The 16,681-nt window shown below is 34.9% G+C and overlaps 1 protein-coding gene across 3 annotated transcripts in view; it reads left to right on the top strand.

Moving 5' to 3' along the window:
- LOC127832463 (tyrosine-protein phosphatase 99A-like) overlaps positions 1-16,681 on the top strand; it is an 80,263-nt gene that overhangs the window by 17,990 nt on the left and 45,592 nt on the right. For 2 of the 3 annotated variants that reach the window (XM_052357945.1, XM_052357946.1), the window contains exons 5-9: positions 108-350; positions 7,870-7,996; positions 9,219-9,397; positions 10,955-11,136; positions 16,007-16,121. In XM_052357945.1, the coding sequence (XP_052213905.1) occupies positions 108-350; positions 7,870-7,996; positions 9,219-9,397; positions 10,955-11,136; positions 16,007-16,121 (846 nt within the window). The remainder of the gene's footprint in view (positions 1-107; positions 351-7,869; positions 7,997-9,218; positions 9,398-10,954; positions 11,137-16,006; positions 16,122-16,681) is intronic. The other variant, XM_052357947.1, reaches the window with a different exon arrangement.

Below are 16,681 nucleotides of genomic sequence, written 5' to 3' on the forward strand. Positions count from 1 at the left end.
AATGGATATTGCCATGTAATTGAAAATGGGCATAACATTTTGGAGATAGGATTCTTCATTGTCTTTGCATATAGAATTTTAAAAAAATATACAAATGACTCCAACAGAAGATGAGCCTTACAACGAAACCCTTGCCAGCTCTAGGAGTAACTCAACAAGTAACTCGACCAGTGACTCTGTAGACCCTGTCAGTAACTTGACGAGCGATACTATTGGCGAACTATTGTATTCCATTGACACTGTAAAAGATGTTGGTCCGCCTAATTCAACATTGGAGGTTGAGGAGGGGGATTGGTTACTTGGCAACCTGACAACGGTTGCTATGCTGACTTATGACTCCAATGTCGATGGTGAGGTTGTATAGGGCTGCACTGAATGGTTATTTGTTGCTCACCAAACAGTAGATGTTGTACCGGCATTTGTTAATCAAGTTGTTCAAAGGTTTATTTTGGTGCTAACATGTCACAATTCAGTTTTCGTTGTCATCTGTTATGTTAGCGTTTTATTTAGTGGTTTCTTTATTATGTAATTTTGAATTATAATAATTTTGCATGCATGTTTATTCCTGTGCATTTTCAGAGTCAATATTTACTGATAATATGTCAGTTATCTGTTTGGCATGTTTCAGTACTGTTTTGTTAAGAGTTTATAAAATTGCTTCTGGTAATATGAACACAAGAAGATTTTTTCCAACACATAAGTGCATTTAAACATTTTAATATGCAGATAAAATGTAGTGATAATTTCAGTTCTTGTTTTTAAATTTAATAGGTTGTGAAAAACGTTAAAAAGAAACTGTTGATTTTTACACAATCCTATATGTCAACAGTTTTTGTGTATGTTCCATTAAGGTATTGCTTAGAATGTTCATGAATGTAAAAGAATGTTAAAGAAATGTTTGGTAGTGGATGTATTCTACAGTTCTATAGAACACCTACCTTATTCAAATGATGGGGAACTTCATTAAGAGCATCTAGGCTTGTGATGTCAAGTGTATGTTTTAAAAGTATGATAAGGGAATATCAGAAAGTATTAATTACTGCCAGCATATGTGAGTATAACAATTAAACGATAGTACACCAAGTTAAAGAAATATTGACTGACGATTAAACATCTGTAAGAAAATTTGAGAGCACAGTAACTAATGATCAAACAGAAGTGAGAACATTTTAAAGGCACAGTAACTGATTACCAAACATCTGTAAGAACATTTAAAGGCACAGTAACTGATTACCAAACATCTGTAAGAACATTTAAAGGCACAGTAACTGATTACCAAACATCTGTAAGAACATTTAAAAACACAGTAACTGATTACCAAACATCTGTAAGAACATTTAAAGACACAGTAACTGATTACCAAACATCTGTAAGAACATTTAAAGACACAGTAACTGATTACCAAACATCTGTAAGAACATTTAAAGACACAGTAACTGATTACCAAACATCTGTAAGAACATTTAAAGACACAGTAACTGATTACCAAACATCTGTAAGAACATTTAAAGACACAGTAACTGATTACCAAACATCTGTAAGAACATTTAAAGGCATAGTAACTGATTACCAAACATCTGTAAGAACATTTAAAGGCACAGATACTGATTACCAAACATCTGTAAGAACATTTAAAGGCACAGTAGATGATGATTAAACAACAGTTACAAAATTTAAAGGCACATGTACAGTACAGGCACCGTGTACTTAAACAAAAACGCCTGTCCGCGGTGTTCACTTTTCCTGACGGGTGACATTCGCGGGGGGCGGACACGCTACTGACCGCGGTGTTCGTTGAACACCGGAAATCGCCGCGATTGCACGCTATCGTTAACGGGAACACCCGTGTTCACCGCGATGCTGCACAGCCACCGTAAACACCTGTCTGCGAGAGTCATTCACGCGTTTTAAATGTAAATGTACAAAAGAAAATAATATACTACATGTAGATATTACATGTATGTGCACATGTATGCGTACTTAAATTCGGACAGTACCTAAAGTCGAAAACGTAAATAAAGGGTTTAGATGATCCATACTATTGACTCTTATGGTGTTAATCAATGCAATTGCCCTTTTTAACAACAAATACAGTGTTTTTAAGAAATCAAGAGAGTATTAAATCAATTATTTACTTTTGTCCAACTTTAAGTACTGTCCGAATACGTATTGTTACGACACTTGTGTGCAGTCAGTATACAAATTACAATACAATAATTGTTTCAATAATGAAGGAACTGACACAGCGTTACAGTAACGATACAGCGTAAATTATATTTTATTAAGAGGAAATGTCAATGCCAAATAATTCGCGAGATACCCTGTTACTTTAGTTGAATTTCACAACAAAACTTTTAATGGAAATTAAATGATCTCAATGTTTTATACCCGCTACAAATTTTTTATTTACAAAAAAATAAACCCATGCCAATTTTCGCGCGTTTTTTATCTGGACAAAGAAATTAATTTATTTTATGTAGAATTTGTAACCTAAAATAGCTGTACACGACGCGTGCAAACCGTGTCAGGTGATTTACACATGTCGCAATACAACGGTCCTGATTGGGAGCTTATTTCATCATATCTTTAAATAGAATAAAATGCTGAAATCCATTTGACACATTCGAAAATTTCAAACGTTTGTGTTTATGACTCTTAATGTCTATATAACCCACACATAATTTGATTTTAAAAATGGTAATCAGGCAAATATAGGATTGTCGAGTAATGGATAAAGATGTGAAAAGTAGCATGTATGCAATTGAGACGGTTGACACGTATGTATCTGGGAATCCAGAGACTCGAGGTAATATGATAACTACAATAAGTTATGAGTTCTCCATGGCTTCAAACTGTTAATTGAATAATCAAACACTTAATTAACACTCTTCCAGGTGCGGTATCCTACAGCTAGGTGCGGTATTCTACAGCTAGGTGCGGTATCCTACAGCTAGGTGCGAACGCGGTTTTGCTTTATACGCGGCGTTTAAAAAGACAGAAAACACTGTCATGGGCATCATCCATGGGTGTGAAAAACATTATTCATTATCACTTTTAAATGAAAGGGATCAAAACAATACGTTTATGTTCAATTATTTTATTTTAAGCGAACACGATGAACAGAGCGGTAGATATTATGGGTCCGCGGTGATTCGCGGTGTTCGCCTTATGGCAAACGGCCCCCGCGACATTTGATCTGAACACCCATCGCAGGGTTCATATTAGTAAGCGAACACAGTGAGATGAACACCGCGGTGAGTGGCGTTTGTTTAAGTACACAGTGCCTGTACTGTAAATGAGATCAAACTTCTGTAAGAAACTTTAAAGGCACAGTCACTGATGAGCAGGCATCTGTAAGACTATTTAAAGGTAGTTAAGGTTCAGTAACTGGTGATCAAATATCTGTAAGAAAATTTATGATGAACAGATTTCTCCATTTAGGAGACCCCAGGTTCCCATATGGTGAGTAAAATATCTCCGTCATTGATTTATATGTGTTCCATTTAATAGTAGACCTGCTAGCCCTTGCTACCATTAGTTGAATGTTTAACAGGAAAGGTCACTCCAATTCCTAATGGGAAATATGCTGGGTGATTTACGGAGTTATGGTCCTTGATCCTCATTTCAGTTGCCTTACTAACACGGTTACTTATTAAATCATAATCATTAAGCATACTTGCTTAACACATGTCACCAAACATTTTATAAGATTCATGGATATTTTCTAGGGTTAATGCTTTTGGTGTCGTTTTTTCAGGTCTTGTCTTTTCTGGGTTTGGTTTTTGTCAGCAGCAAATATTGTTATCTAGCATGTAGGCAGGGTATTGCAAAGCCGTTCACTAGGTTAACCAATATGTATTATTTCAATTCACATTCACAAAAAATGTACTGGTCCAATTCATGTGGAAAGCTTGTGTAAACTCGGTTTTAATTTAAATAATGTGTTTAACGTATGATTAACTTGTAAAAACGTCTCTCATTGAAGAGTTGTTATGACTGTTGTGAACACAAGCATTAAATGTTTAAATTTCTGAACTTTGCATTTGATTATTATCCCCAGCCAACGGCGGAGGTATATCAAATTTGCTTTGTCGATCAGTCCATCCATCTGCTGTCACAAAACATTTTAGGGCTAAATCTCAGGAACTATATAATATAATGACATGAAACTTCATAGGTGTATACATTGTAGATATCAATGAGGAGAAGTGCCATGCTTAAGAACAGTAACCCTTCACTTTCTTAAATAAGAGTTATTGCCTGTTGTTGTTTTTGTACTTTTCAGGGCTATTTCTCAGATACGATACAACATTTCATCATAAAACTTCATAGGTGTGTAGAAATCAATGGTAAAAAGTGCAATACATAAGAACCATAACCCTGCAATTTCTTAGCTTAGAGTTATTGCCCTTTGTTGTTTTTGTATGATAAAACTTTTCAGGGCTATATCTCAGATACACTTTAAGATTGCTACATGAAACTTCACGGATGTGTAGATATCAATTAGGAGGATTGCAATTTATAAAAACAATGACCCTACACTTAATTATTACCTATTAATTATTACCCTACACCTAATGATTATTCTGTATATGAACGGATTTGCACTGATCCATAAACAAAGCTTATTTGGTGGGGGATATCAATTTAACTAAGTTGCTTGTTTCACTATTTATTTATTTTATACTCCACATTGAAAGTTGTTTTCAAAATGTAGTTTATGTACATTGCTTTATTTAGATGTTAATGACTTACTCCCACTATGTGGTGACATTTTGGAAATGTTACTACCTGTACACTAATTTATAAAATACTTCTTATAAGCATGAATGAGAATGATGATGAATATTACTGGTGTTTTCAATTGAGTAGGAATAAGTAGGCCAAAATCCTGTGTGGGTTGAAGTGGTCAATATCCTCTAGTGTCAACATTGTAGCAATATCCTTCTTATCTAGAGCGCAAGATGATACAAGTATGTAGCAAGATTCTAACTGGTCAACCAGTCAGCAGCGAATGAGTATAAAGTAGAAACCAATCAGTGGAAATCATTCAGGATCAAGTTATTATAAACCACTCAGCAATGATTGAGTATAAAGTAGAAACCACTCAGGAGTGATTATTATAAACAATGCAGCAGGGATTGTGTATAAAGTACAAACCATTCAGGAATGATTAATTATAGACAAGTCATCCCTGATTGACCAAATTCCAGTAAAAAAAGAATGAGTCTAAACCAGTCAAAAAGGATTGACTACACATCAGTCAACATTGATAAAAAAATTTTATGCCCCCGGATCGAAAGATCGGGGGCATATTGTTTTTGGTCTGTCTGTCTGTCATTCATTCATTCATTCATTGTATGTGTGTGTCCCAATACTATAACCTTCGTTAAAGTTTTGCAATAACTTTTGCATTATTGAAGATAGCAACTTGATATTTGGCATGCATGTGTATCTCATGGAACTGCACATTTTGAGTCGTGAAAGGTCAAGGTCATCCTTCAAGGTCAAAGGTCAAATATATGGCTTCAAAGCGGCACAAATTGGGGGGGATTGTGTTTCTGACAAACACATCTTTTGTTTTTCATAATTTAATGCATGAAAAAAAAGGTAAAATATTGTGAGAGAAACACAACTCCATTCATGCAAAAGGGCCTTGGTAGCTAAGCAGTACTAAACCTAATTGTGTGTCTATTTTCATAAAAAAAAACATAAACTACGAAAATTGCCCTTTAATTTTATTGAAAAAAATGAGTTCTATGGGTATGATATAAATAGCATCACACTCTATCTATCTGATTATTTAAGTTCCATTTTTGATTTTGTCGTCGCTAAAGACGTATGTTAATTTTGTTCAAGTCATTTCAAACTGAAGAAATATCCTGTTCGGAGTTGCCTGGATACCATTATAACATTAATATTAGAGTTTTATTGTAACATGCATGGTTGTGTCCCTGTAACTTTCAGCATCCTACTTTGAATGCATGATGATCTGCTTACTTGATTGATTTGCATGAGCAGATAGACAAATTATCAAGTAGTATTTTAGTTAGGTTGTTTCCCATAGCTAACAAGATGCTTTTCTCCCATACTTCATTAATATGACAATAATAATAATGTGACATCCCCCAATACTTGATTTTTGGCATTTAAATTGAGGAATTGGGTTGTGGCAGTTTAATTGATGTTGAAAGGTACAGCAGTTGTTGTCAAGCACCTCCTATAGCATAGGGAATAAAGTGTTATTTACAGTTAAAGATCAGAAAATTAATAATGTTTTATATTCAATACTGTAATTATGAATGTTTTAATATGCACTTAAAACTTGAATAATATTATCATAGTGGACATTTTAAGTGGACATTCTTAAAAGTAAATATGAGAGCAGTCTCCGTTTGGTGCACTATGACTTTTATTGAATGCAGCATGCAGCCAAAGTGAGAACACATGTATCCTTAGTTGTGTGAAACTTAGCCCAATTTATTGTTATTTTTTAGCAACATAATACAGTACATTTTATTTTCAGCTTAATATATGGAATACATTACATTACACATGTATATTTTTTAATTATGTTGTTTTATTTTTACGGTTTAAACAAAAGGTATTCTTAATATATATAATAAAATTAAAAGGATAACGTTTATTAAGGTGACATCCATTTTCCACACAAACTTTTCAATGGTATTTCGCAATTTAAAAAAAACTTAAGTGCACATAAGTTTGTTATTGTTTTCGTTATTTCAGTGCATTTTTGTTTAAAAAATGTTGAATATATATATGTTTATATTTTTTATTTTTTTGTTTCAAATTTCCATATTTATTAACCAGGTTTTCCGAAGGAAAAAACTGGTTATTAGATTGGCGAATGTGGGCGGGCTGGCTGGCGGGCGGGCGGAACAAGCTTGTCCGGGCCATAACTTTGTCGTTCATTGTGAGATTTTAAAATCATTTGGCACATTTGTTAACCATCATTAGACGGTGTGTCGCGCGAAAAAATTACGTCAATATCTCCAAGATCAAGGTCACACTATGAGTTCAAAGGTAAAAAATAGCCATAAATGAGCTTGTCTGGGCTATAACTATGTCATTCATTATGAGATTTTAAAATCATTTGGCACATTTGTTCACCATCATGGGACAGTGTGTCGCACGATAGAATCACGTCAATATCTCCAATGTCAAGGTCGCCACTACTAAAAATAGATTTATTTTAAAAAAAACTTACAAAGGGGGTTAATTTTGTTTGTTCATTTTAAAAGTTCAGTTTGAGTTGTCTCCCTTTATCAGATTTTTTTTTCACAATGAAAACCTGGTTTTGTGACAATTTTGTCCCTTGTTTATAGATGTAATGTTGAGACTCCAAATACTGTAAACATAAGTGTTGTCGTATAATTTGGGAAAAATCAATATTATATAAAAAACATATCAACGATGATTCATTCAATCATATATCATGGATGAAATGTTTAAATTGGGTAATAAATTCCCATTATTAATGTTAAATCAATAATAAAGATATTAGCTGCTCTATGGAAAAAGGGACTTAAAGCATGTGTGTAAAATGTTTCCCCTTATTGGCCTGCGCAGTCTGTACAGGCTTATCAGAGACGACACTTTCAACTTTTGGTATTTTCTTGTTTTTAGGACGTCTCTTTTCTAAGGTAAATCCATTTTAGGCAGAAAGTGCCCTACCAGATAAGCCAGTACAGATCACACAGGCTATTCTGAACTGACACCTTACGCACCTGTTTTAAGCCCAGTTTTCTTAAAATGAGGCTCAATATATAAAACTATATTTTAGAAATATATTTTACTGTTGATTACCCAATATTTCTGGAATCTGAGCAGTATGTTGGTGTATTCCAGATGTGCCCAGCCCCCCTGGTGTAGTCATGGTAACGGACATCAAGTCGCGGGAGTGCGTGCTCAGCTGGAATAGTAGCCTTAGGGACAACAACAGTCCCATCACAAACTATATCATCAAGATCAAACGGTGAGATCTGACTGACCTCATTGGAGCATTTTATGTTAGGGGTAGCTTTGAGATCTGTAAATATTGTTGCTTGTTCCACAATTGTCAAGTACACCATCAAGATCAAACGGTGAGATTTGACTGACCTCATTGCAGAATTTTTGATAGGGGTAGCTTTGAGATCTGTAAATATTGTTGCTTGTTGCACAATTGTTAAGTACAACATCAAGATGAACGGTGAGATTTGACTGACCTCATAGCAGTATTTTATGATAGGGGTAGCTTTGAGATCTGTAAATATTGTTGCTTGTTCCACAATTGTTAAGTACATCATCAAGATGAACGGTGAGATTTGACTGACCTCATAGCAGTATTTTATGATAGGCATAGCTTTGAGATCTGTAATGTTGTTACTTATTGAACAAGTGCAGATATGTCGATTGTGCTAAAATTGGGAATGTTTACAAATGTCTTGATATCTGTATCTGTGCTAGCACTTAGTTAATTATTTAGTATCTGCATTTGTATGAAAAAAACACATATTTCTTGTATTTTAGCATATTTTAACCTACTTATGTATTTCAAAGAAATAGAAATAGGTAATTGGCTTCTGCAGGAGTCTCCAGCTCGTAATGTACCTAATGTGTAATAAATTGGCTTGCTTTGTAAACAGATTATCAACCCATGGTGCTCTTGTACCACAGTTTCCTTGACTGGGCTGTAAAACAAACAATATGTCACAATCTTGAACACTGTAACATAAGATATGTATTAGAAGACTTTAGCATAAGATATGTATGAGAATACTTTAGCATAAGATATGTATTAGTATACTTTAGCATAAGATATGCATTAGAAGACTTTAAGCATAAGATATGTGTTAGAAGACTTTAAGCATGTGTCAGAAGACTTTAGCATAAGATATGTGTTAGAAGACTTTAAGCATAAGATATGCATTAGAAGACTTAAGCATAAGATATGCATTAGAAGACTTAAGCATAAGATATGCATTAGAAGACTTTAAGCATATGTGTCAGAAGACTTAAGCATAAGATATGCATTAGAAGACTTTAGCATAAGATATGCATTAGAAGACTTAAGCATAAGATATGCATTAGAAGACTTTAGCATAAGATATGCATTAGAAGACTTTAGCATAAGATATGCATTAGAAGACTTAAGCATAAGATATGCATTAGAAGACTTAAGCATAAGATATGCATTAGAAGACTTACAATTTCAGTATGACTGATAATGACTGGAGCAAGAGCCGTGTCCTGCTGGTTAACAGTAACACAACGAGCATAGTTGTACGAGAGCTGACTCCCTTCACCTACTACCAGATACACGTGATTGCCAAGAACGCCCTCGGCAACAGCGCCCCTAGTCAACCCAGCAGTATTTTCATGACCACATCTGAGGGTAGGGAATTTATCTGACTTGCACCATATACTTCTTATTCCCTGCCTAAGGCGAAGGAATATAGTTTTTGCGTTGTCCATCATGACAGTTTTTCCGTCTGTCTGTCACAAACTTTATAGGGCTATATCTCAGGAACTATGTCACATTTCAAAATAAAACTTCAATTTGTACAGATGTTAATGAGGGAGAGCTTGTTTTGGTCTCATCAGTATGTACTGTAAACTCATATGCTAAAATTGTAACTGGACATTGGATATAGACGAGATTGTTAACCAGGTTTTCCGAAGGAAAAAACTGGTTATTTGATTGGCGAATGCGGGCGGGCTGGCTGGCTGGCTGGCTGGCTGGCGGGCTGGCTGGCGGGCTGGCGGAATAAGCTTGTCCGGGCCATAACTATGTCGTTCATTGTCAGATTTTAAAATCATTTGGCACATTTGTTCACCATCATGGGACGGTGTGTCCCACGAAAGAATCACGTCAATATCTCCAATGTCAAGGTCGCCATGACTAAAAATAGATTTAAAAAAAAAAAAAAATACAAAGGGGGTTAATTTTTTTGGTCATTTCAAAAGTTCAGTTTGAGTTTTCTCCCTTTATCAGATTTTTTTTTCACAATGAAAACCTGGTTTTGTGACAATTTTGTCCCTTGTTTTACTCTTAAATTGTGCCTTTGAGTAAGACATTTGTAAGAACTTGGCTTTTCTGGAACATATTGTTAATATAGGGATTTAGTTTAATTGGAATAGGAATGCCAGGGTTGGAACTCGTCCATGTTCCATTTTTATGTCTCGCCCTTCAAAAAAATTCTCACACATTTTTTGTTCCTTTTTCACTTGTCATGTTTTTTTTAATAACAGACACTCTTATGATGATTGTGTTGATCAACATGCAGTATTACTTAATATTAATATCAAATCATTTGTAATAAAGATTATACAGCATGGAATATATGGTGAATGGATGATTTTATATATGTGGAAACAGCACGTTGAGTCACAGTGTCACAAAGCTTACATCAGCCCACATCACCCTTTTCAGTTCCGCCTTTCATTTTGAGTCTGGCTAAATCCCTAGTTTATACTTTTCTTATATTTTCATTTGTGGTTGCAAAGTATTTTAATCAAGATTGATTTTTCTTACCAAGAATATTTTTCTCATAGAAAAAAACCTTAAAAATGTAATGAGCAATTTCAATACGTTCAAAAGCCTTTTCAAGCTTATATAACAGGGATAAATCTTCTGTTATAATTATTTTTTTTATCATCCATACATTTGAGCCGCCTTTTGGGAAAACAGGGCTTAATGCATGTAGGTGAAGTGTCTTCAAGATTAGCCGATGCAGTTCCTCTTTTATTGAGATTTTTGTTTGAGGGATTTCTTCAGTAAATGAAAACCAAATTTAGGCAGAAAGTGTCTTCCCTGATTAGCCTATGCAGACTGCACAAGCTTTTATGAGATGACACTTAATGCACATGCATTAGGCCCTGTTTTCCCATGAGGAGGCTCATAATTATTGATTGTTATTGAGACAATAAAGAGGCAAATTACAATTAATAGCCCCTGGACAAGCGCCACAGAACTTCAGGGCTTCAAGTCCAACAAGCAACACCATCCAGTTGTCATGGCAACCCATAGCAGAAGACAGCCTGAACGGGAACCCAGAGGGCTATGTTATACAGTACAGGAGGTTGACGGATATGGAATTGCGGGCTGTCACCATTCCAGATCCAAAGACTATGGTTTGTTATTTGTTTGGATTTTTGCCGTTAGAGTTTCAGGATTCCTTACCTCTAAGTTGTAGTTTGTTGAAGATTTTTCATTGGTTCAATTATTTGTTTATTGTGTATTGAAGTGTATATGAGTTGTGGGTAGTTTTTATGCCCCCGTTGGGTGGCATATAGCAGTTGAACTGTCCGTCAGTCAGTCTGTGCTTCTGTCCGAAAACTTTAACATTGGCCATAACTTTTGCAATATTGAAGATTGCAGCTTGATATTTGGCATGCATGTGTATCTCATGGAGCTGCACATTTTGAGTGGTGAAAGGTCAAAGTCAATGTCATCCTTGAAGTTCAAAGGTCAAATATATGGCTTCAAAGCGGCGCAGTAGGGGGCATTGTGTTTCTGACGAACACATCTCTTGTTTATATGTCAGAAGCTTTTGGCAAGCGGGATGTAGCAGTTCATAAACAGGAAAAGAAACACTAACATTTTCGTCTTTAATTAAATGCATTCATTATTCAAGTTTTAATTTTATGTGAACTGTTATCTGTTGTTGGTAATGAGATTCTTGTTTAAAATTGGCTATGAAATAAAATCCCTTTTGCTTAAGTTATAGATGAACTTGCTTTGCATGTTCTTTATTAGTGAAGCAAATCTCCCTGAATGACCAGATCCAGGCAGCATGAACATCTGCAATCTTGATCTGTTTGTGCTTGTGACTGACCTAAACATTCTTTTTCATGCTCTCGGTAGGGTCTGTCAGTCTGTTCATCCGAACGATATCTGTTTTCGGAGTGTTTTTAGATGGGCGCTTTAGCGCCCGTCTAAAGTGCTTAGTGTGAAATTCAGATCGATACAGCCTAGGTATGATTAACCCAATACCAACTTGCGTATCCGCGCAAGAAAGAGTTGTATAATTTATGCAAGAGGTTTGAGTTCTCCAATTATGTGTATTCACAAATGGAAACATTATATTAATATAGTGTTACATTCAATATTTTCGAACGGTGTTTTATAGAAAAGAATCAATAAACAATGATCGTATTGTACGTGTCGCGGAGGAAATTGTTTATGAATGATTAAAATAGTTCACTTTCTGCTGCGTGTGCGTGACGTAGTATTTTCGCTCAGCTCATTCATAAATCTGAGGCTGGCGATAAACAAAGGGGAGTCCGTGTGAGAATAACGCAGTAGTATAAGGTTACGCTTGTTTATATTCACAGGTCTCAATTAATAATACGTTGACCACGAGTTCAACAATTATTACAGGGATACGATAGACAACATACAAAAATGTTTCATTATCGATGAAACTGTTAAAAAACATTTAAATATAACAATAATATTCTCTAAAAAATGTAGTCTTGCTGTTTTGAAATAAGGTTTGGAATTTTGTTTTCTAAATAACTTAATTCAAAACAAAAGTTTAATTATAGTGTTTTTTACTTGTTAGTCGCATATTTACCGCATTATAATGTGTGTTATAATAGGCAAACCATACTTTAGTAAAATTCAATCTCCTTCGCACATAGAAGGAATTAGGTGCTGCGTTTCCTTTGCTTACTTCAGTTAGAGGTCAATTATTTACGTAATAGCAATCACAAGGCTCCGACTTCAAAGGATTTGCGGAGCGTTCTTACATAATAAAAGTCGTAGTCGCATGGTATTTGCGTTTTGCGTCCTATTTGGTCACGTGGTTCTTTTTCCCGGTTGTTTTGGCATTCATGATATGAGGCTATTAATAGATGCGCCTGTCGATAAACAAAGGAAAGTTTACGGGTTATAACAACGCAATAGGTTACGCTCTCGCATACAACTCAATGACGTAGTACAGGTAGTAAATTGAGAGATTCGGGAAAAAGTTGACGCTTATTTATATTCTCAATTTATATACGATAGACAAAAAAAGTTTCATAATTGCTAAACCCGAATATAACAAACAATTTATAATAATAATACGAATGCAATAGTAGAAGGTTAGTAGAAGGTTAAGATTGTTTATATTCACAGTTTTCAATACATAGACAGTTGGATATGAGTTCATCAATTACTACAGGCATATTATAGGCAACCTCGAAAATGCTTTTTAATCGCTAAAACCGAAAACAACTTAATATATTATATTAAATATATTTATAACAATAAATGTCTTTTAAAAATGTAGTCGGCGTATACGCTGACTTTGAAATAAAGTTAGCAATTTACTTTTCTAAATAATTAAATACAATTAAACAAAAGTTAAACTATTGTGTTGTGTTTTTCACTTGTAAGCTGCATATTCACCGCATGAAATGTGTGTTAGCATTGTCAAACCACACATTAGTGTGAGTAAATAAAAAATATACTACGGGAGAGCACTTCATATGTGTCCTGATATGCCTTGTTATGAGTATCTTTCTTCACTATCGAAATATATCGTATGTTTATATTTTATTTAAACGCAGTTTTCTTTCGACACATTTAAATCACACGTCAATAGCGCCGTCATGCGAAAATGGGTCTTATGCGTTTCGGCAAGCGTTTGTTAAACCCAACATGTGCTTTTGCGCAGTCAGGCCATAGGGGATGCTGTTCGCTTTAAAATTACTCAATATGTTATGTTTCTCCTTACCAGAAGGAGGGATAGCTGAGTGGGCTATTTATATGATGGGCGCATATGGAATAAGACCCATTTTCGCATGACGAGGGTCATTACAAATCTCATTGCGAATTGAAAATGCCACATTTAAGAACAATGCTTTTTGATACAAAATTGAATTGAAAATAGCAAACTTGTTAATAATGGCAGCCTATCCACACATTAAGGAATGATTTCCAGACGTGCTGACCAAATACGGCAAACATTGTGGTATGATAATTAAACGATTTTCTCTTATCGTGACACTATACTATTTCGCTAATGATTGTTTACTCATCTTGGAGGCGAAAGTGAAATTCTGCGAGATGGGTTGTAACGCGTAATTGTAACAGGGCCACAATTTGTGTCGTTTGAGCATACAGAGAGTAGTCCGGAATTCCTTACACTGAACATTGCTACATCCTTTGAATTGAGCACATACGCAGTGATGTAGCAAAAATTCAGAGGTTGTATCTCGAATCAGCTTATTAAATATTCGAAAATATTCATGCGTGTCTGTTGGCGTTATGTAAAAGTCACTAAGATGAAAACTGAAACAGCTACGCCTAAAAGCGCATAAGTGCTCTATACCTATTTTTATGTTAGCGTTGTTGACACCGTGTGAACAGCTCAGGTAATAAGTTAAGCATAAACAGCAATGTTTATATACTTTTATTCCTCCATATACAAGACACGAAGATTGTTGTATCTTTTGAATTTGTATATGGTGTCAAAAATCAAAAGTTTTGTACACGGAACTTTCATTATGAATTTATATTCTGGGTGTGATAGTTATTTGATATTAGAAAAAAATATTCATTTAATATGATGGTGACTGCACATTTTCTTTATATTAAGTTATCATTACCATTTTCATCATACTTTCTATGCTTTCAGAACTTCCAAAAAGCATGTTGTTTTTATTTTGTCTTCGTTATTTCTATGAAATAATAAGGATGATAAAAAGTGCACACAAAACTCGGCCCGTGCGCTACGACACACTTTATAAAGTTGAATGGCGTGTGTTCATTTCAAACTTGCGATTGATTTTCAAAAATGAATTGCGTGCTAAATTATGCAATAGCGAACATCTTCAGTGCCTTCAGCGCTTTGATTCCCAAAAGCTTTCAGGTTTTTACCTGATTTGGGTGTGTGAGTCTTCCTGCTTGACTTTCAGATAAAGTTAGAGCTTCGTTCCGGATCACTGATTTTTGGCCAAGTACGGGCCTTAGACTTGTAAATTCTCTCTAGAATAACAGTTTTCCGAACTCTAATCATAAAAGCTTTCAGATATAGACCTCCCAGTTTTGTTCCAGTCCATTGATTTTTGACAAAGTTACGGGCCTTTGAATTTTTCTGTACAATAACATTTTTCCAGAATTTTTCTGAAACGCTTTCAGATACTCCCTTGTTTTTGGTGTGTGAGTCCACCTACATGACTTTCAGATTGATTTTGAGTTTCGTTCCAGTTCATTGTTTTTTGACGAAGTTACTGGCCTTTGACTTTACCTATAAAATAGCTGCTGTGCAGCTTCAAAGTGCAAAAGGGGTGTTGTGTTTCACAAACACAGCTCTTGTTTATAGAAGCATATAATATATTTAAATGAAAGTAGTTGTATTTGGGGCCAGTTGGCACAAGGTCATTGTAACTTAAAAGAAAAATATTTTTTTGCTCAATAACTTGAATTGGGATGGAGGTATTGTGGTGTTATTTTATTTCTAGGTAACTTACATGCAGGCCTTGCTTCAAACTTTACTAAATTCAAATCAATTCATTAGTAACGAAACATAGTCAGAAATCTAGTTTCTTGGCATGGTCATATATTCTGTTTTAATTGATGAGTTTCCAGATTTTAGTTAACATATACTGTACATGTACGTCAGATATTTTCTGCTTCAAATGTGTGGTCATAATATCAGGTGAAAGATAGAAAATGTACATAATACTATCAAAGCAGAAGAATTGTCAAGCACTTTTTTGTGTGACAGCTCTTGTTCGAATGATAAATATTTCAAGAACATTATAAGCATGGCACCTCTTTCTATTTAAGTTTCAGTTTTAAAATTCCAATTTTGTACTTGTATATAATTTTGTTATGTTAAGTATGCAAACATTTAATTAATGTTTATATAAATCCATATATAATCTGACACTTCATATCTCGATAACGGAACCATGTAAAGCTTTAATTTCTTCAAATGTTTCAAATAATGGAACTGATACAGTAAGGTTGTGAAGTGACGCAGTTTATTAAACTTTGTGCTTCTTTCAGACTCACACACTGGACAGTCTGATGCCTTTCACTAACTACAGTGTATCTATACAACTATTCAATGACGAGGGACAAGGGCCTATCACCACACTGTACATCAAAACTGCAGAGGGAGGTAGGTGCCACAAGCCAAACATGTTCAGCGTTTAACCCTTTACCACTTAGAAACGTATTTTTAGCTCACCTGAGCGATAGCTCGAGGTGAGCTATTGTGATCACTCAGCGTCCGGCGTCAGTCCGTCCGTCCGTCCGTCTGTCTGTAAACAATTTGTAAACATCTTCTTCTACTAAACCATGAGCCAATTTCAACTAAATTTCATGTGGAGCATCCCTAGGTCATGGGACAAAAGAATTGTTAAAAAAAATTTGATCACATAACCAAGATGGCCGCCATGACCATATATGGTAAAAACCTTAAAAAATCTTGTAAGAAACCGCTCATCAGATTTTCAAAAAATTTCACAGGGATGACCTTTGAAGGCTCCCCTGAAAAAGTTGTTCAAAGAAATTTGATTCGTCAAAAAACATGGCCGCAGGAGCTCGTTGAACTTTGCATGTTTATTCGTTTTTGCCTATTTTGTGAAAACTTTCAAAAATCTTCCACATTTTTTGTCCGATCCTTTCCAAATTTGCACAGTGTCTTTATATCAATGAGGACACGAACCCTACAAAAAA

This window comes from Dreissena polymorpha, chromosome 5 (genome assembly GCF_020536995.1).
Source record: "Dreissena polymorpha isolate Duluth1 chromosome 5, UMN_Dpol_1.0, whole genome shotgun sequence".
Classification (NCBI taxonomy): domain Eukaryota; kingdom Metazoa; phylum Mollusca; class Bivalvia; order Myida; family Dreissenidae; genus Dreissena; species Dreissena polymorpha.